Source organism: Gopherus flavomarginatus, chromosome 5 (assembly GCF_025201925.1).
Source record: "Gopherus flavomarginatus isolate rGopFla2 chromosome 5, rGopFla2.mat.asm, whole genome shotgun sequence".
NCBI classification, from domain to species: Eukaryota; Metazoa; Chordata; order Testudines; family Testudinidae; genus Gopherus; species Gopherus flavomarginatus.
Genome location: NC_066621.1, coordinates 119,910,996 through 119,926,527, shown reverse-complemented (window position 1 = coordinate 119,926,527; position 15,532 = coordinate 119,910,996). Strand labels below are relative to the sequence as shown.

Here is a 15,532-nt window from a genome sequence, read left to right as displayed (position 1 = left end):
GAATAAAAAATTATTCATATATCCAGCCCAGAAACATACATTAAAAAGACAAAGGCTCTTCAGTTGTATGCAGTGATGTTGTAGCCCTGTTGGTCCCAGGATATTAGAGAGACAAGGTGGGAGAGATAATACTTTTATTGGACCAACTTCTGTTGGTGAGAGAAAAACTTTTGAGCTTACACAGCTCTTCTTCAGGTCTGGGAAATGTACTCAGCATGCCATAGCTAAATACAGGGTGGAACAGATTGTTTAGCATACGTAGTTAACACATATTTCAAGGGACCACTCAGGATGAAGAGGCTCATTAACACCTCTCCAATCATAAGAAGGGAAAGTTTAAGGTGTTGTGCATGTTTCTTCTGAGGATGAGACAGAGAGGGGAGATGTCAAGACAAGTGTTCTCCCACAGATGATACAGTGTGTTTGTCGTTTATCATTTTTCTGTGATTTCATTTGAGCATGTCTTGTTTCATCCGCATAGTTGATATTGGGATATTTAGTGCACTGGATGAGCTATATCATGTTGTGATAGGCATATGTCAGACCCATGAATCTTGAAATCCTAGCAGTAGAGATGTGAGCAGAGGTTTTACATCTGTTGTTCTGGCAGGGACTGGTGCCGCATTAAGTTGGTAGGTCCTGGTTTGTGGGCAGCTTGCTTCTGATGATGAGTCTGGAGAGGTTGTGGGGCTGCTTGAAGGCCAGAGGAAGGGGTTCAGGAAAGATTTATTTCAGGATGTGATCCCCATTGAGCATGGCTTGTAATTGTTTAATGGTTCCAGTGTGGGGTGGTAGGTGACAACAAGTGTGCAGTCAGAGGGGGTTTTATTTCTGTACTGAAGCAGGTTCTCTCAGGGTATTTGGGTGGCCCATTCCATGATGGGGGGAGGGATAGCTCAGGGGTTTGAGCATTGGCCTACTAAACCCAGGGTTGTGAGTTCAATCCCTGAGGGGGCCATTAAGGGAACTGGGGTAAAAATCTGGGGATTGGTCCTGCTTGGAGCAGGGGGTTGGACTAGATGACCTCCTGAGGTCCCTTCCAACCCTAATAGTCTATGATTCTATGATGCAATTTACTTCTCTGGTGGAGTGTCCTTCTTTGGTGAAGATGGCTGTGAGTGTTAAGATGTATATCCTGGACTTTTTCCATTCAATGTGGACTCCAGGGTTTATACTCCCGGAGTACAAGGATGCATCCATCATCCACTTGTACAAGTCAAAAGGTAACAGACAACAATAACTGCAACAACAATCGGGGTATCTCCTTGTTCTCAATACCTGGCAAAATTCTCAAGAGAATTCTGTTGAATCGCGTTGTGCAACACATTGAACAAGGGCTCCTGCCTGAGAGTCAGCGTGGCTTCAGGAAAGGACTCGGGACTATAGAAATGGGGTTTGCAGCTTGTCAACTTCAGGAGAAATGCCAGGAACAGAACTCCAACCTGTACATGACTTTCACTGACCTGACAAAAGCATTTGATACAGTCAGTCAGGAGGGTCTTTGGAAGGTCATGACAAAATTTGGTTGCCCATAGAAATTCATCACAATGGTTCTCCAATTCCATGATGGCATTCTCGCTCGCACTGTGGACAACAGTGAGTCATCTGAACCATTCCCAGTCACCAACGGAGTCAAGCAGGGCTGCGTGTTGGCCCCAACTCTCTTCAGTATGATGTTCTTTGCCATACTTACAGATGCTTTCTGTGACTGTGATACCAGGACTGGCATCAGATACTGGACCGAAGGCAAGCTCTTCAATTTGAGGAGACTACCGGCAAAGATGAAAGTACAGGAAGTGACTGTTCATGATCTTCTGTTTGCTGATGACTGTTCCGTGAATGCCAAATCTAAGTCTGACACGCAGTGGAGTATGGACTATTTCTCTTCAGCTTGTGAAAACTTTGGTCTCACAGTCAACATCAAGAAGACAGAAGTGATGTAGCAGCGTGCACCAGAAAAGCTTTATGTACAACCTACTATCACAGTGAATGGCCAAACCCTCCAGGCAGTACACTGTCACGTGCAGTTCACAACAATGATGAAAACAACACTAGAATTGCCAAAGCAAGTGCGGCCTTTGGCAGACTACGTGCACTTGTGTAGGAGCGCAGAGGCAATAGTTAATAAATAAATCTGAAAGTCTACAAAGCCATCGCATTGCCAACTCTGAGGTATGCATGCGAAACCTGGACAGTGTACAGATGCCATCTTATGAAGCTGAATGACTTTCACATGGGCTGTCTGAGGAAACTGATGAGGATAAGATGGCAAGACAAGGTTCCAGAGGCTATGCTACATTGTGCACCTTACAACGACACAGCTTGTCTGCTGCAGCCATGCTGCTGTCAGGTGCGCAGTGTAGCCGCTCTGTCTCGCTGGGAGAGAGCTCTCCCATGACAAAATAAAACCACTCTCAACGAGGGGCGGTAACTTGGTTAATGGAAGAGCAGACCCTGCTGATGAAGCGCTGTCCAAGCTGGTGCTTTTCATCATTAAAACTTTTGTTGTTTGGGGGTGGAGATCTGTTTTTTCACACCCCTGAGCAACAAAAATTTTAATGACTAAAGTGCCAGTGTAGACAAAGCCAGATACTGAAGTTTTCATGTGGGCAGGCATTCCAAGCATCCATACTCTGTTGATGAAATCACACGAGACGGGCGGGCCATGTCACCAGAATGCCAGATGAGTGACTGCCAAAGAAGATCTTTTATGGTGAGCTAAAAGAGGGAAAACACTCTCATGGAAACCAGAGGAAAAATTTCAAAGATGCCCTCAAATTATCCTTGAAGCATTTCAACACTGACTCACTGAAGATCTTGCTCATGATCGTTCTACCTGGTGAAGTTTTATCCAGACTGGAGCTACAGTCTATGAGCAGAGCAGAACTGCTGAGGTAGAGCAGAAGCACCAGCAGCGTAAATTTCACAGCAGCAGCATGTCCACTGTTAATCAAGTAAATCACAGTGGCATCTCTCGTTCAGTGTGCCACAGACAGTTCAAAGCTCAAATTGGCCTGATCAGGCACTCACATGTTGACAAAAATCAAACCAATCAGTGATGTCATGGTCATTTCCGAACTCATAGGATGAACAACATATCCTGGACTTCCTCTTTGGAATATATTCTGTGGTATTGGAGTACCTGGCTGTAGATGACAGATTTCTTTCGGTGTTTGGGGTGGTTACTGAATCTATAAAGGCAGGTGTGGTGATTTGTGGGTTTACTCTATACAGTTGTTTACAAGATTTCATTGCTGAAGCTGATCATGGTGTCCAGGAACGTGATGGTAGTGTGGGAGTGTTCTGGAGAGAGTTTAATGGGCATGTGGTGGTTGTTGAAGTTGTAGCGGAAATCTATGAGAGACTTTAGGTCATCTGCCCAAAGGATGAAAATATCATCCACATATGTCAGGTACATCATTAGTGTCATGGTGCATTTGTCCAGAAATTCTTCTTCAAGGTGGCTCATGAAGAGGTTGGCACACTGGGGAGCCATCCTAGTACCCATGGCTGTTCCCATGGTTTGGGCAAAGTGCTGTTGAATGAAAAATTGTTATGGGTGAGGATGAAATGGATGGTTTGGGCAGTGCATTTTGGGTGTATATCTGAGGGTTGTCCTTTATCTTCTAAACATTTGAGGCAGGCAGTGATGCTGTCATTATGAGGGATGTTGGTTACAGGGAGGTGACATCCATGGTGGCAAGGACAGTATTCTGAGGGAGGTTGTTAGTGTTGAGGAGTGTCTGGAGTAAGTCAATTCAGTCCTAGAGGAAGCTGGCCTTTAGTGGGTGAAACAAGACAATCACTATACTCTAGAATGAACTCACACGGAAAGATGGTAAACACCATATCAACTGTGAGTGAACACTTTTCACAAAGTGATCACTTTACATCTGACCTCTCAATCCTCATCCTCAAAGGAAACATGCATAACACTTTTAAAAGAGGAGTCTGGGAGCTTAAATTCATAACTTTGCTAGATATTGAAATTGGACTGAATAAAGACATTAGATTTATGGTTTGTTGCAACAATCTATAACACACTTAACCCATCCTCCAGCTTTTTTTCCCCCTTTCCTCCCTATGACTGGAGAGGTGTTAATGGACCACTTCACCTTGAATGGCACTTGATATATGTGTTAAGTACTTATGCTAAACAATCTGTTCCACCTTGTATTAGCTATGACACTGAGTACATTTCCCAGTCCTGCAGAAAAGCTCTGTGTAAGCTTGAGAGGTTGTCTCTCTCTCCAACAAAGTTGGTCCAGTAACTTGTCTCTGGGTGCGCCCCCCCTTGTCTCTAAAGACTCTTCAGTGACATTTATTATAGACAAGCTTTAATATTTCATGGCTTACATCAACTAAACCTGTACATAACGGAATATTTTTTCTGACCTGAAGCAGTGGTCAGCTCATTTAGAATGACCCTGGTCATTATGAAAACTATTATTTAATGAAAATAACTTGTATTTTAGAAAATGAAATAAATTCTAGTTGTAGATAACAATAGTTTTCTTTAAAAACAGAGTTATCGTCACACTCAGATTCTACATTTTTCTTATCAACACCAACTCTAATGATAAAAGGATTGTGTGATTTTATATCATACGTTCAAATATATAAAAGCACAGCCACAAACAATTCCCCAGTCAAAACTGTTTCGGGGGATTTCAGAGAAAAATGTCTTTAAACACAGACAGTGGTTGGTGTTAAAAAGTAAGCACTGATCAACACATGCTACAGAGACTCTTCTTATTCTACATAAAGGAGAGAAATGTGGCATCTCAGACACCACTGTGTGGTAACTTTTGAAAAATGCTGCTGACATTTTAATGGTAACAACTGTACACATAAATTCTCAAAGCACCAGTTCTGTTTTGTGTTTGGAGCCTTACCCCAAGAAATTGTTTTCATACAATTGTTTCTTTTAAATATACTGCCATCTCTGACATTAACAAGAGCAGGAATAAGGGCATAGTTTAGTGAGAATGATCTATATTTCCCCAGACCACTGTCCAACTAGAGCCCTATTCTTACTGCATTAATACAGTTTTGCATCAGTGTTACTCCACTGATTCAACAGGAGTCGCACCAATGCAAAGGAGACTATGGCTCCTAATAAAACTACCATGGCACCATGCATGTAAACAATGCATTGATGGCATCTCAAAGATCAGCACCTCAAAGAAAAGCCTACTGAAATAGACATTATGGTGCTTTATCCTGGAAGATGCAGAGCACCCACCCATGAAGCTGAGTATCTTCAATTCCTTTTGACTTCAGTGGTTGTGAAGGGGACTCAGCACCTTGCAGAATCTGGCCCTTAGTCATTAAGGCCACCTCCACACTACAGAGTAAAATCGAAATTAATAAAATCGATTTTATAAAACAGGTTTTATAAAATCGATTTTACGCGTCCACACTAGGGCACATTACTTCGGTGGTGTGCGTCCATGGTCCCAGGCTACCATCGATTTCCGGAGCGGTGCACTCTGGGTAGCTCAGTGAAAGAATGGGACCAATAACTTCGATTTCCGTCCACACTAACCCTAAATCGATATAGTAATATCGATTTTAGGGTTACTCCTCTCGTTGAGCAGGAGTACAGAAATCGATTTTAAGACCCCTTAAAATCGATTTTAAGTGCCTTGTAGTGTGGACGGGTACAGCGTTAAGTCGATTTAACGCTGTTTAAATCGATTTAACGCTGTAGTGTGGACCAGGCCTAAGAGTGAAAATACTGGAGGGGGGTGGGTAGTATTACACACCTACCAAAAGGATGACAATCTTTGCAATAACGATTCTACAACCATTTGTATAGCATATTATCAGCTAATCTCCAGTCACAATATTTACCATCAGGCAGAGCATTGCAAACAAGGCTGCTGTTTTTGAGTATTCATTACGGATGCATCGGATCTAGCTTACACAGCACATATTTTATCAACTGTTCAATGCTGTAATGTTATCACTCTCATCCATGAAAGGCCACAATGGGCCTAAAAGCAAGAAACCTGCATTTTTCATTGGGTTTCATATTTTGCAGGGCTGTCTGTTGTGTAAGACAAGGGGCCTATTTCAGTTTCTGATGACATTATCATCACTTTGCGCATTACCATAAAGCCCAGGAAATAAGCTATTACCCACCATCACTCCTCCCAAATGTTATCACAGAGAATCATGCATTCACAAAACTGCATTAACTGTCAGAATTAGAGTCCATTTAAACAGCAGCTGTTCCTTTATTCCTAAATACATTCTCAGTTCAAAACTTCATCCTGTACTGGCCTCTTTATTAATAGCACCTTTCAAGAGATACAGAGAAAAATCAGATTAAAAAAAAAAAACCACAGAGATAAGTTCCCCGTCCCTGCACTACTATGACCACACATGGAATATTAAAAGAAAATAAAATTTCAAAAATCCAATGGACATTTAATCATTACTGATTGTACGTTTACACTTTCCCTTTCATTCAACTCCAGCAATAATGCTGAAGCAGTATCACTTTCTGTTTCTAGTCAGTTCCACTCTCAGGTTCTCATGCACTAGTCAATGTCTGTTTGGTTTATTAGGGCTTCCCACATTTAAGGGAAAGGTTTGCTTTTATTTTAATCACTTATTTAAAAAAAATCATAAAGCTAACCCTAATTAAAAGAAAAAGAAAAAAAGAATTTAAATTCAAAAATTAAATTCAGGCTCTAACCTACCTGCCAGCTTCCCTTTCAATTCTAAAACTGTGTCCTCGCAAAGATAAAACATACATACTGTATTTACAAAGGAAAAACATTATTATTATCTTTTTTCCCCTCTCTGCGGCTTTGCATCTTTGTTACTGTCTACTGGAAAGACTCCAACCTGCAGGGAAAAAACACTTTAAAACATTAACTGAAAGGACTAAATATCTGCCAGGAAAAGGCACAGTGTCTCTTTAAAAGTCAACAGTAAATTAACTTGCCCAGAAGAGTGCAATAATTAGCAGTTAGTAGCTTATTAAAAGGATGGCAGAGGCCAAGCTGCCATCTGGGATCTCCAGTTTCTTGTGATTGTTATTATGTCAAGATGTGCAAGTTGCATTAGCTTTCATGTCACCACGCTTGCCCTTACTTTATATGTAAATTTTAATGAAAGATACAGCACTTTAAAAATCAGACGTCCATCAAAAGTGCTATTAGCCTGGCTTTTACAAAACATATGGCCTGTTTCTCTACCTTCGCATCTACACACCACTGAATGCCTTAAAAAAAAAAAAAAGAGGCTTTCAGTTGGTATCAATTAAATACTCTCTTTGTGCAGAGTGAAACCTGAGCCCCATCAAAAACAGCAGACTACAATACCACATAAGAGGACAATATTTTTACTGCTGTTTACACACAATGCAACCACGATGTTTATAACTCTCAGAGGAATCATTCTTCTTAATGAAAATTAAAGCCAATCAAGAGTCAGCTGATTATTCACATATAAAAGATACAAGTTCAAAAAAGGAGAATGAGACAGTAAATAAAATATTTAAAATTATATATAAATTGCCAAACATTTAACACATTATAATATATTTTGCATGCACACACGTAACTATATACACACATTTTCATATGCAAAAACTATGATTTTGTCTGGAGATTTCACACTGTAATAACTAATCTGTCTGCATTTTAAATATATGGTTAAAATGTAGGAAAACATTTTGTAACATTTTTGCATAACCTTGGTCCTTCTTTGTTAGTCAAATTTCAAAAAAAATGATGAAAATTTTCAAAAGAATTCTGATATTCAGAAAATGTCTTCCACCTCTGTTGGTAAACAAAAACAGAATAAAAGTTTTGCAAAAAAATTGTTTTTTTTTCCCCTTCAGATTTAGAAATCTGGAAGGAAAATGTTGACCATTTCTAAATATATATAAAGGATTTTAGATACAAATTAAAAATAGTCTGTGATTGGGTAAAATAAGAAATCCGTAGCACTAGTTTTAATTATTTAAAGGTGACTCACTGACAGGTAACTCCAAGTTTAAAATGACCCAGTTCCAGCCTATTGTTTTGATGGATTGGACATTTACAAACCGTAAAACAAAGTGCTTCACTTTTTTAAACAGCAACACTAAAAGGAAGTAAATAAACAAAAATCAAAATCCTCCCAATAAACCAAGCAATTTATTTTTACTTTCTTTTAAAAGTGAGAAAAAAATCACACAGATTTTCAAAAATTCAGAAGGAGAAGAGGTAAGGGGGAGGGGAAGCCAGAAAATCCACATTCACTTTTAAAGCACAAACACATGTCAGACGTTTGACAGGACAAATCAGCAGTTTAAGCAGCACAGACAAGGCTGCCAATGTAAATGTAATGGTGTCTTTTTTTTCCTGTCTTGTATTAGATATTTATAGAGCATAAATGAGTTTCTCTTCACAATTAGTTACTGGCATTTCACTTAAACATTTGCATAAACCCTTGGCTACTCAGCCGAATTACTCACAGGATTCTTAAATCCTAGGGGTGTTATTGGCAAAGAACGGGAGATGATTTTGCAAATCACTGGTTAAACTACAGTAATTATTTACGTCATTATTATTTACGTTATTATTTGCCATCACCTCCCATTCAACACTATGACATGGTGTTAGAAAAACAACCCTATTCCACCCAAAAAGAGTAAACACAATATTGGAAAGTCTGACAGATTTACGTGGATTAAGACTAGCCTGGGCTAAGAAGATGACCAGACTTTTGACATGCTGAGGCTACACAGGCAATTTACCAGGTGCCTTCAGGCCCTAGCAGTACACATTTGAAAATAAAACAAAATTAAACTAAACTAAAATAAGCCACATACAGGCTATGTGCTTATTCTTTCTTCCTCCTCGATGGGGAGAAATTACTCCATGTTTGAACTGAACAGCAATAAAAACCTGCAGCTGATCAGTTTTTCACCCTGACCCCACATTTATGGATGGAGGAAAAGGCAAGGAACACAGACAGTATTTTAGGACATTTAGGATTGGGGTTGTATGTGGCACTATGGATACACTTTGAGCATACTTCTGTTACAGGATAGCCTAGAAACCAGTTACTTTATCAGGTTTGTACTTAATCTCCCTGTATTTTTGTATCATTTCAATGTATTGGGTGAACTCCTGATCCACCCGAAATCAGTGAAAATGTTGCCACTGACTTCAATGGGGCCAAGATTCCATCCACTAGGTCAAATTCATTCCTGATGCAACTCCATGAAAACCAATGGCATCACACCAGGGATGAATTTGGCCCATTTCCTTTGGAGACCAATCTCAATAGACTCTTAAGCCAAACCAACAGTGACAATAAAAGGAAAAACTCTGCAAGTATAAGGAGATTTATAGTGAAGGGTAGTGGTAAGGCCAATTATCGTGTGCTTTAACAAAGCCTTTCAAGAGAACAATTGATATAGAAGAATGTGACCAGACATCAACTCCAGCTCAAATTACAGTTGAATATTTATGATTTATTTTCATATCATGTATATGTGTAGAAAGGGATAGGGAAATAAACACAACATAATTATTCTGTAATTCACATGTCCCTCCTCCACATGAAAAGACTGGCACCACAATCCAAGCGAAAATAAATAAAAATCTTACCCACCCTTCCTTGAATTTGATGATCATACATTTACTTTACCTCTACGAGCACCAGTTTTCTCTTCGATTTCAAGGGTCTGATGTAATCACAAGCATTACACATCTACTCAGCCTGTAGGACCTAAGGAGAAGAAAGTACATGGACGCTTTCCTGCCCTCCTCCTTTTTTGTATGTGGTATTGTTGTAGCCATGGGGGGTCCCAGGATATTAGAGAAACAAGGTAATATCTTTTATTTGACCAACTCCCATCAGTGAGAGACAAGGTTTTGAGCTTACACAGAGCTCTACTTCAGAACCTGGAAAAGAGCTACATGTAAGCTCAAAAGTGTGGATCAACAGAAGTTGGTTCAGTAAAAGATATTACCTCACCCACTTTGTCTCATCTCCTTTTTCGTCTGCTAATACCACTAACTCCTAAAAATACCCAGATGTGATCTTCAACTTTCCATGAATGCACTGGGGGAAAAGTCCTGCAGCCTTTGAAAGCAAGAGATGAAAAAGAAACATTTTACTGCAGGAAAACCCATAAATGCAAGATGTGGGAGTCACTGGTGGTTGCCCCCAATGACTAACAAACAAAGTCATGAATTGAATACACATTTTGAATATGATTTGCAAATTCAGATAATCCATAAGGCCTCAACTGAACTATTGTCCACTGTTCTGGGTGCCATGCTTCAGGAAAGATCTAGAGACTTGTCTAGAAAACATGACCTACAAGGAAAATGGGTTTGCTTACTCTGCAGAAAAGAAGACTGAGTGGGGACATGATAGTTTTCAAGCACATAAAAGGTTGTTTTAAAGAAGAAGGTGGTGCATTGTTTTCCTTATCCACTGAGACAGGACAAAAAGTAATGGTCTTAAATTGCAGCAAGGGAGATTGAGGTTAGACTTTAGGAAAAACTTCCTAACTGTAAGGGTGGTTAAGGACTGAAACAAATTACCTAGGGAGGTTGTGGAATCTCCATCATTGAAGGTGTTAAGAACTGATTAGTTAAATACCTATCAGAGATGGTCATAAAATCAGAGAATATCAGGGTTGGAAGGGACCTCAGGAGGTCATCTAATCCAAACCCTTGATCAAAGCAGGACCAATCCCCAACTAAATCATCTCAGCCAGGGTTTTCTCAAGCCTGATCTTAAAAACCTCTAAGGAAGGAAATTCCACCACCTCCCTAGGTAACCCATTTCAGTGCTTCACCACCCTTCTATTGAAAAAGTTTTTCCTAATATCCAACCTGAACGTCCCCCACTGCAACTTGAGACCATTACTCCTTGTTCTGTCATCTGGTACCACTGAGAACAGTCTAGATCCATCCTCTCTGGAAACCCCTTTCAGGTAGTTGAAAGCAGCTATCAAATTCCTTCTCATTCTTCTCTTCAGATAATACTTAATTCTTCCTGAGTTCAGAGGAGTGAACTAGATGACCTACCGAGGTCCCTTCTAGCCCTACCTTTCTATGATTCTATGCAACCTTTTCCTGTGCATGTGGCATGGATCTTCCAAGATCATCCAGGGGTGCATTCTAGATTGCTTTTTCTGCAGGTTGTAGAAATGTGTGGTTACATATACACAGCTGAACACTCTCAAAGTTAAGTTATTTCTCACACAGAATTATGGCACTTTAAGCAGCTGATCATTATAACCAGAACTGCAGTTTGCAAGTTTGCTAGGAATTTAAACAATTTACCATTTTCATTCTATTTTACCATAACACCTGAATTCACTGTGGACCACATACTCCCATGGTCCACAATCCCAGACTTCTGTGAGAGTTTTGCCTGAGTAAAGACTTCAGAGTTTAGCCCTAAAAGGCCTGTTTACACTAGAGAACATTACCATCCCCCACCCAAAGGATGGGATGAGCGGGTAATCATGGTTGACTGAACAAGAGACTTAGTCCACACTGACTGCTAAATCACGTTCAGCACTGTGTCAACTAACTTGATTGTTGGCAATTGTGTTCAGTCACAGTAGCATTCTGTAGCGTACACCTGGCCTAAGGAGCTTACACAGGTGGATGTAGAATGCACTTCTTCCTAACTAGAACCCCTCAGGAACCTTGAATGGAATACAGAAGAAAGTATACTTAGGAGCTGCAACTAATGAAGCCAATACATTTTTTTAAATAATTTATTTTTTTCTAGCCAGAACAAAAATTATAAACAGCCGGTGGAAAATTTTCAGCCCAACCAACAAATTAACATAAATAATTTGACAAATCATTAAGAACCCAATAAATATAAATACATCAGAAAAAAGACAGGCTGCAATACCTAGTGTCACTACAGAGAGAAACTGTTTGCCGAACCAAGTGGATATGTGGAATTCAGGAATCATAGGAAAGATAACCGGTAACCAGGCACAGATGATTTGTGCCCTCAAAGGAAGGGTTGTTGTGAGCAAATCCCTCAGCACCTCCATTCTCCCAAATTCACAGTGATACCATTTCCATTGGACATTTCAGCCCCCAGTTCCTTATAGGCTCAGCAACAAATATGAGACTCCACTGTGTCCAGACCACACCAGCTCAACTGGGCAGATTTTCCAGAAATGTTTTTGTTAGGCACTAGGCCTCAGGACAATGAAGTCTGTTAATCACTCTGTCAAAGCCCTGGTAGGGAACTAGGACAAAGGGGCTGATTTTATTTAAGTAAGTGTTCACAACTTATCAATTAATTTTCCTCTCCTTTCTCTCTCCTCTTCCAAACACTTAATCCATTTGAAGATCCACAGCAGGTTTGCGACACTTAGCTTTTTTGACAGTTTTGATTAGGGATGGATGACTGCCCTGCTGCACGCTACCAATAAGTGTGAACCGCAGAAAGGCAAGTTGGAGTCACACATCAGTTCAGTCACCTCGTTCACTTTGCTTTAATGAGCTGCAAAAGAGATCCTCCATTTAGCAGTTCTGATTCTTCCCCATCTCCCCCCACCATTCCTTACATCTCAGTACCCTTTTGGGAGAAAAACAGGTTTTTTTCACCTAAAAGACTCAGGGAACTAAAGGAAAACAGGCAAGAAAGCACAAAATTCCACCCAAGTTAAAGAGAACTTGATTTGCCACCCTCTAATGTCTATGGCTTGATTCTGCTCCAACTGTAGTCAATGTCAAAATGACCAGCAATGGTATCATCCCAACAAGGCAGGGACATCAGTGCCAGGTAACTGGTCCCTGCCCTTCTGGCTCTGTCTTGTGTGAAACAGATTGTCAGAAACTTTGCCCTGGCTTCTTAAACTACAAAGCATTTGCCCCTCTGTATAGCCCACATTGCAGTATAAATGATGAGACACCTAGAGCCTTTGACACACAGATAAGGCATTAATCTTAATAAATATCACCTACATAATTCTAGATAAAGCAACAGGAAAAGGCTGATGAGAGTTCTTTTTTAAAGTTCTAATGTGAACCATATTCATAGAAATAAAATTTCCCCCATGACACATGAACATTTCAATAGCAGATCAAGATTTAAAATTAAAAGAAAGCAATCTCTACCTTTACTTCTACCTATAGATAGGAAGTTGTGCATCCAGTTAAGCAGAGGTACGGAGGTGTGTCCATCATGGAGGAGGCAAGTGAAAAGAGCAGGAGGAAGGATAAAATATAAGGTCACTGAGCACACTCACAAAAACAATAACAGGAACATAAAACACACACAGCACAAAAACAGCACCACGCAATAAAATACTTTGAAAAGGGAAAACATACCACAACTAAACAACGTGATGCTTAAACAATGGACAGTGTGACTAGCCACTGTCTGTTTAAGCTCTTTGGCTTTGGTTTGATTTTCTATAGAGAAATGCAAACCACCCATGCAATAGCACTTCAGTAACACACATCACTCCACATCAAATGCAAAACAGGGGCAACACCACATTAGGCAGGATAAACATCTTGTGGAAATATATTTGCTAAATATTTTCCACATACCAATAGTGGAGTGAGATGAGAAACGCTGCAGAGCTTCTCCGGGCACACAGTGTTTGTATATTACATTGACACAGCATATAATATATGTTTATATACACACGTACATTTACACATGATAATGTATATATTATGCACATATATACAGTTGATACTTATTAGAGTGAAATGATAGAGAATTGGTTGGCAAGAAAAGAGAAGCCACTCTTCCTTGATGTGAGATGGATAAAGGATGATGGCCTGTGATGCCAGAGCTCAATAGCTTTTAGACTGTTCACCAGGCAAGTAGCTGTGGACAGAGTTGTGGGCCATGATGCAGGCCGGATTGGGTCATGTGACTCCTTACACCAACCAGGATTCAAATTGCAATCTAAAGACCAGGTGCATCGCTTGATATAATCATTTGTACTGTAGAAGAACAGATCATGTCCTAAATCATGTACATCCCCTTTAAGATAGGGAAACGGTTAGGTCTCCTCACAAAGTCCACTTTCTCCAGGTAAATCTGATTAATCATGAGCCTTTCCAGATATTAGGTTCCAATTTGTTACCTCTTTTAAACTCTCTGATGGCTGGATATCCTTTTCTAATCTGGGCAACCAAAATTGTACACATTATTCCAGAGGTAGATTTACCAAGCCTGTATTCAGAGATCAAACAAACGTTCACTTAGAAACTTACTCCCTCTTTTATGCATCCAAGCACCTGCTGGATTTTTCTGCTGAAGTTTGGATATTGGAATGCTGTGGGTTCATTTCTTCAGCAGCTTTGCCTAAGTCATTAATTATTTCATTACTAAGTGAGACAGGAATCCATCCCAGTGCTGCTCCATCCTTATTGAGCTTCCTGCATGCCAATGAGAGGTTGACACTACAACACTGACACAGTCCAAAGCTCTACAGAACCACCTCCCGCACCCTATCTCTCTCTCTCTCTCTCTCTAATCCCCATATCGCAGCCCAGTGCCCAGGATGGGATCAGTGAACTCATTTTGCCACAACCAATAGACATGTAACAAAATGTGTAACAAACTCCAGGCTGAGCTATTTAAATGTGGACTCTGATTTAGGCCTAAATCTTATTAGTAGCCCTCACTGGGGTTAGCCCAATTCATTTTCCAGTGCATTTTGTTCCTTGCATATTTGAATATTTTAAGCTGCAGATGGTAGAATGTACAGACCATTATATGTAATTTTCTCCAGGGTGCATAAAGAGCTAGAATCATGCCATGATGGCTATTAGCATGTTTTTGCAAGAATTTTGCTCTGGAGAAGAAAAAAAAAAAAGCAAACACTGAGGGCTGCATTTACCAAGCAGGGCTGAGAGTTATTACAGCAAGCATCAAAAGTAACGAAGAAGAAGAGAAAAGGGTTGTGATGGTGTACGGAAGGGAGGCATATTTCTCCTTTTCTCCCTTTAAATTTATTTTCATTTGTTTCTATCCCATTACAAGCACCATGGTTTACTACAGTCCCCCAAGAATCTCTGCCCAGGGCACTGGTAATGCGGCCCAGGTTGGCAAACAGCCATGGGTGATGGGAACACAAAGGGGGTTAAATGCAAGTGGTTGATTGACAAATCCATCCTCTGCCATGGACCAGGTTGCCTTCTGCAAGCCAAGCCCAGTCCAGAAAGAAGCATAGATCATCATCATCAGTAACCATTGACTGGCAAGGAAGGGAAAGACAAAGGACTTACCTTGTTCACTCATCATCAGGTGTGAGAGGCCTTTGAGAAAGAGAGAGAGGAAGTGAGAAAGAAAGAACACGAGAAAAGCAGAAAGATAAATATACATACACACACATATTGAGCGATAGATACAGATCAATCACCTATGCAGTCCAATACCTCCTGGTATTGGAGATCACATACTTGAGATGAACTAAGTATGAGCATCACATTGTGCACACTCGTCCATTCCATAGCTTCCCATGTCAGGCTGGAAAGCTTGTGTCACAGCTAGAGAAAGTCCGATGCCA

The 15,532-nt window shown here is 40.3% G+C and overlaps 1 protein-coding gene across 25 annotated transcripts in view; it reads right to left on the bottom strand.

Moving 5' to 3' along the window:
- NRXN3 (neurexin 3) overlaps nucleotides 1-15,532 on the bottom strand; it is a 1,481,114-nt gene that overhangs the window by 1,343,357 nt on the left and 122,225 nt on the right. For 18 of the 25 annotated variants that reach the window (XR_007774426.1, XR_007774427.1, XM_050953172.1 and 15 more), the window contains exon 4: nucleotides 15,252-15,281. The exons of the other annotated variants lie outside the window; for them this stretch is intronic. Coding sequence is in view for 16 of the 18 variants with exons in the window: in XM_050953172.1 (XP_050809129.1) it covers nucleotides 15,252-15,281 (30 nt within the window). In the remaining 2 variants the exon portion in view is untranslated. The remainder of the gene's footprint in view (nucleotides 1-15,251; nucleotides 15,282-15,532) is intronic. 25 annotated transcript variants of the gene reach the window in all.